Here is a 3703-nt window from a genome sequence, read left to right on the forward strand (position 1 = left end):
TTTTTTATTCTTTGAGACAAGGTCTCATGTAGCCCAACCTGAGCTCAAAGTTCTATCAATCCTCCTTCCTCAGCTTTGTCATTACTGGAATTACAGGCTCGAGCTGCCCTACCTGGCTTAGTTCTTTTAGCTTCAGTTTGGCTCTTACTATGTATTCCTTCCAGAGATTTCAAATATCAATGCCTATTTATTCTCACTAGAACTCAGGGAGGGTGTTTCTACTGGGCAGTGGTGAGGCAAACTTTAATCCCAGCACTCTGCCCAGGCAGAGGCAGAGGCAGAGGCAGGTAGATCTCCAAGTTTGAGATCAGATGGGTCTATAGAAGGAGTTTCAGGACAGCCAGGGTGGGCCACACAGAGAAATCCTGTCTCAAAACAAACCAATCAAAAAAAGAATAAGTCAGCCGGGCAGTGCTGGTATACACCTTTTATCCCAGCACTGGGAGGCAGAGGCAGGCAGATTTCTGAGTTTGAGGCCAGCCTGGTCTACAGAGTGAGTTCCAGGACAGCCAAGGCTACACAGAAAAACCCTGTCTCGGAAACAAACAAACAAACACACACACACACACAAAAAAAACCAAAACCAAAAAACCAGATGCTTATCTGAAAGCAATGCAGTTTTTTTTTTGTTTTTTTTTGTTTTTTTGTTTTTTGTTTTTTTGTTTTTTTGAGACAGGGTTTCTCTGTATAGCCCTGGCTGTCCTGGAGCTCACTCTGTAGACCAGGCTGGCCTCGAACTCAGAAATCCACCTGCCTCTGCCTCCCAAGTGCTGGGATCAAAGGCGTGGGCCACCATGCCCAGCAGCAATGCAGTTTTGAACTATACAAAAGTTAATTAGGCTAATCTGTTTTGTAAGGTGAGTTTGTTTTCCCCCTCTTCCTTGTGAGTACTGGGGATTAAAATCAGGACCTTACCTGCACTAAACAAGAGCTCTACCACTAACCAATATCCTTTCCCGTTTGTTTCCAGTTTGAAACAATCTCTGAGTTACAGGCCAGCTTGGTTTACATAGTCAGTTCCAATCCATTCACAGTTACATGGTGAGGACCAGTCTCAAACAAAAACCACAAACACTTCAACATAATTACTCAGCATTTTTGTGTTACTTTTCTAAGAATGTGTTTCTCAGGATAATACTGGATACAATTTATAATAGTGCATCTCTCTAGAACTTAGTTTGCAGTTTTCTATTTACATCAATTTCCTTTAAAAAAAAAAAAAATTCTTATGTATTTGATTGTTTTACCTCAATGTATGTGCAGATGCGTGCTTGGTGTCCTTAAAGGCCAGAAGAAAAATATCAGTTCTGACATTGGAGTTCAAGGGTTGTGAGCAGTCAGAAGGGTGATGGGAACTGAAGACTTTTAACTTCTAAGGCTTCCCATTGTACAACAATTTTCAAAGGATCTCTGCAAGTAGTTGTTTGGAATTGTTTAGAATTTAGTTTTTTGAATCAGACATTGTGATGCCTCGCTTCTGCAGAACTGAAAAAAAAAAAAGTCTCAACCTATGCATGAGTTTCCAGAGCATTCTCACTTTTTTTTTTCATAACAGTGACACCCTGTCTCAAAAACAGTACTCCGAATAATAAACCTTGGAACTGTGATTGCCCTTTCACACTATTTTATTAATATGAATCTGGCACTAGTTAGTAATTTTAATTCCTCAATGCATGTGCAATTATAATGAAACGGCAAAAAAAGAATCCATAATTTCCCTCCTATTATCTAGAAAGTAGCGACGTTTCAGCTTAAAAGAATCGCCAGGTTATTTTCTTCTTTTTCGAAAACCAGTAAGCAGCCGTGGCCTGGGTTATTTCCCGTTGGCTCGCTCTGGCCTCACCCCCGCCAGCCTTGGGATTAAGAAATCAACTACGGATGGAAAGTCGCAGTTAGCAAGGCGTGGGTGGGAGTGCAGGGCTAGCCAGTCAAGAGCCCAGGAGGCTGTTCTTCGTCTGGCGGAAACGCGCGGCTCTGCATCGCGGCCTGTCCCAAGCTCTCCTTCGCCCAGCTCCAAATTCAGACTAGCAGCTTCCAGCCGTCCTAAATGTAGCAAAAGGGGTCGGAGATGCCTGATTTCCACGGTGTTGATCTCGCGTTTTTTTTTTTTTTTTTTTTTTTTTTTTATCTTTTTCCTGACCCTGACTCGTCCCAGCTCGGGGACTGATGAGGGGCATTGGCCTGAGGATAAATAAGGCTAGGTGTCCTCGGCTTGGGCTCGGCCCTCCCACCGGCTTGCGATCCCGCCAGCATCCGTCGGGAAGGCACTGACCCTGAGAACTTCCGTGGAACTACTTACTCCGACTGGCTCTAAGCTTGGCACTTGCTAATCTGGGGCTGGGCCGCCAGCGCAGCAAGCAGAAAAGGGCTCGACGCCTGGGGCCGACCCGGCTTTGGAGCAGGCTAAAACAGAGCCACCTTCTCGCGAGACTTAGCCTCCGAGGGAGGGGGCGGTAAGCGCGCGGGAACGCGCTTGGCGGCCGTTAGGGTGGGGCCCTTTGCGGGAGGGGCGGGGCGGAGCGAAGCGAGCTGGATGGCGATTGGCCGAACCCCCCACGGGAAACGACTAGGCGCGGGCTGCGTACGCGCTCCCGTCGCGGCGGCGGCGGTGGCGAGCGGCGTCAGAGCTCGCTAGTGGGGGGGTTGACGGCTTCTGGCGGGTGTCGGTGTCGGGAGGAGGCGAGAGTCGGCTTTAGCCCTTGTCGCGTCTGTCTCAGGAACCGGACGGAGAGTGAGGGCGCAAGGGCTCGCTCTCGAGGGCGCTGCCATCTTCCGCGTCCACGCCGTCGTGAGGAGCGCAGCCCGGACTCTCCACGACCCCCCTCCGACTCCCCCTCGCAGGCCTCGAGGCCGCGGCGGCCACCGAGACAGCGCCGCACCTCCCCCACCCCTCCCCCTCGTCCCCCGCCCGCCCGGGCCCGGCCGGTGCCCCACCCCCGCCTGCCCGCCCGCCCGCTCGCCCGCTACGCCGCCGCCATGTCGGCGCAGGCCCAGATGCGCGCTATGCTGGACCAGCTAATGGGCACCTCTCGGGACGGTAAGTCGCTGCCAGAGCCCTGGGGGTGGGGGAGGGGCCGCCGCCGGGGAGGGGAAGGCCTCCGAGGGAGCACTTGGGTGCGCGCGTGTGGCCGAGTAAGGGGCTCCCAGATTGGTAGCCCGAGGTCCCGTCCCCCCGCCCCCGTCTCTCTTCCAGTCCAATCAGGGCTTGGCAGACGGGCTTGGGGGCGGTGCCTGTGCGGATTGGCGGGAACTGCTGCCAATGCGGCGAGGCGGGGCCTGGTAGCCGAAAGGAGAGTTTGTGCCTTTTTTTTTTTTTTTTTTTTTCCTGCTGTTGACTTGGCAGTGTTGGGAGAGCCCAAGTCTGTCTTGCGTGTAGTGGGGCGGTCAGTTATGACCATTGATCAGGGGCTGGCGGAGCGCTAAGGCCTCCATCCCCAGCTCTAGCTCCTTTCCTCTGGGCTTTCGGATCACCCCTTGCCGCCGTCCTCTTAGAGTGTGGAGAGAAACACCTCCTCCCTCCCTCCCCCGGTCTGAACGAAACCTTCCTTCACTACTAACCCCCAGTTCCAGGGACGCTTCGTCGAGCCCTACAGAGTCAACATTTTTTTTTCGTGTGTGTGGAAAATCTGACCCAAACCATGGTTTCTTAAAGTGGGTGTGTTTGGCCCCATTTTGTAGAAGTGTTTAGGCCTATTTTTTTTTT

General features: G+C 51.8%; 1 protein-coding gene and 1 long non-coding RNA gene across 8 annotated transcripts in view; one reads left to right on the forward strand and one right to left on the reverse strand.

The window, feature by feature from the left end:
• Positions 1 to 1606: 1606 nt before the first annotated feature.
• LOC116098757 lies at positions 1607 to 2419 on the reverse strand. Its single transcript, XR_004121938.1, has 2 exons — positions 2300 to 2419; positions 1607 to 2043 (listed from the first exon to the last, which is right to left on the reverse strand). It is a non-coding gene; the product is annotated as an uncharacterized LOC116098757 (long non-coding RNA).
• A 136-nt stretch (positions 2420 to 2555) lies between these two features.
• LOC116098755 (putative RNA-binding protein Luc7-like 2) overlaps positions 2556 to 3703 on the forward strand; it is a 55712-nt gene continuing 54564 nt past the window's right edge. For 4 of the 7 annotated variants that reach the window (XM_031381586.1, XM_031381583.1, XM_031381585.1 and 1 more), the window contains exon 1: positions 2900 to 3037. Coding sequence is in view for 5 of the 7 variants with exons in the window: in XM_031381583.1 (XP_031237443.1) it covers positions 2977 to 3037 (61 nt within the window). In the remaining 2 variants the exon portion in view is untranslated. Of the gene's footprint in view, positions 3038 to 3703 lie in introns of all 7 variants that reach the window. The other 3 variants (XM_031381592.1, XM_031381587.1, XM_031381594.1) reach the window with 3 other exon arrangements.

The sequence above is a fragment of the Mastomys coucha genome, unplaced genomic scaffold, assembly GCF_008632895.1.
Source record: "Mastomys coucha isolate ucsf_1 unplaced genomic scaffold, UCSF_Mcou_1 pScaffold20, whole genome shotgun sequence".
Lineage (NCBI taxonomy): Eukaryota > Metazoa > Chordata > Mammalia > Rodentia > Muridae > Mastomys > Mastomys coucha.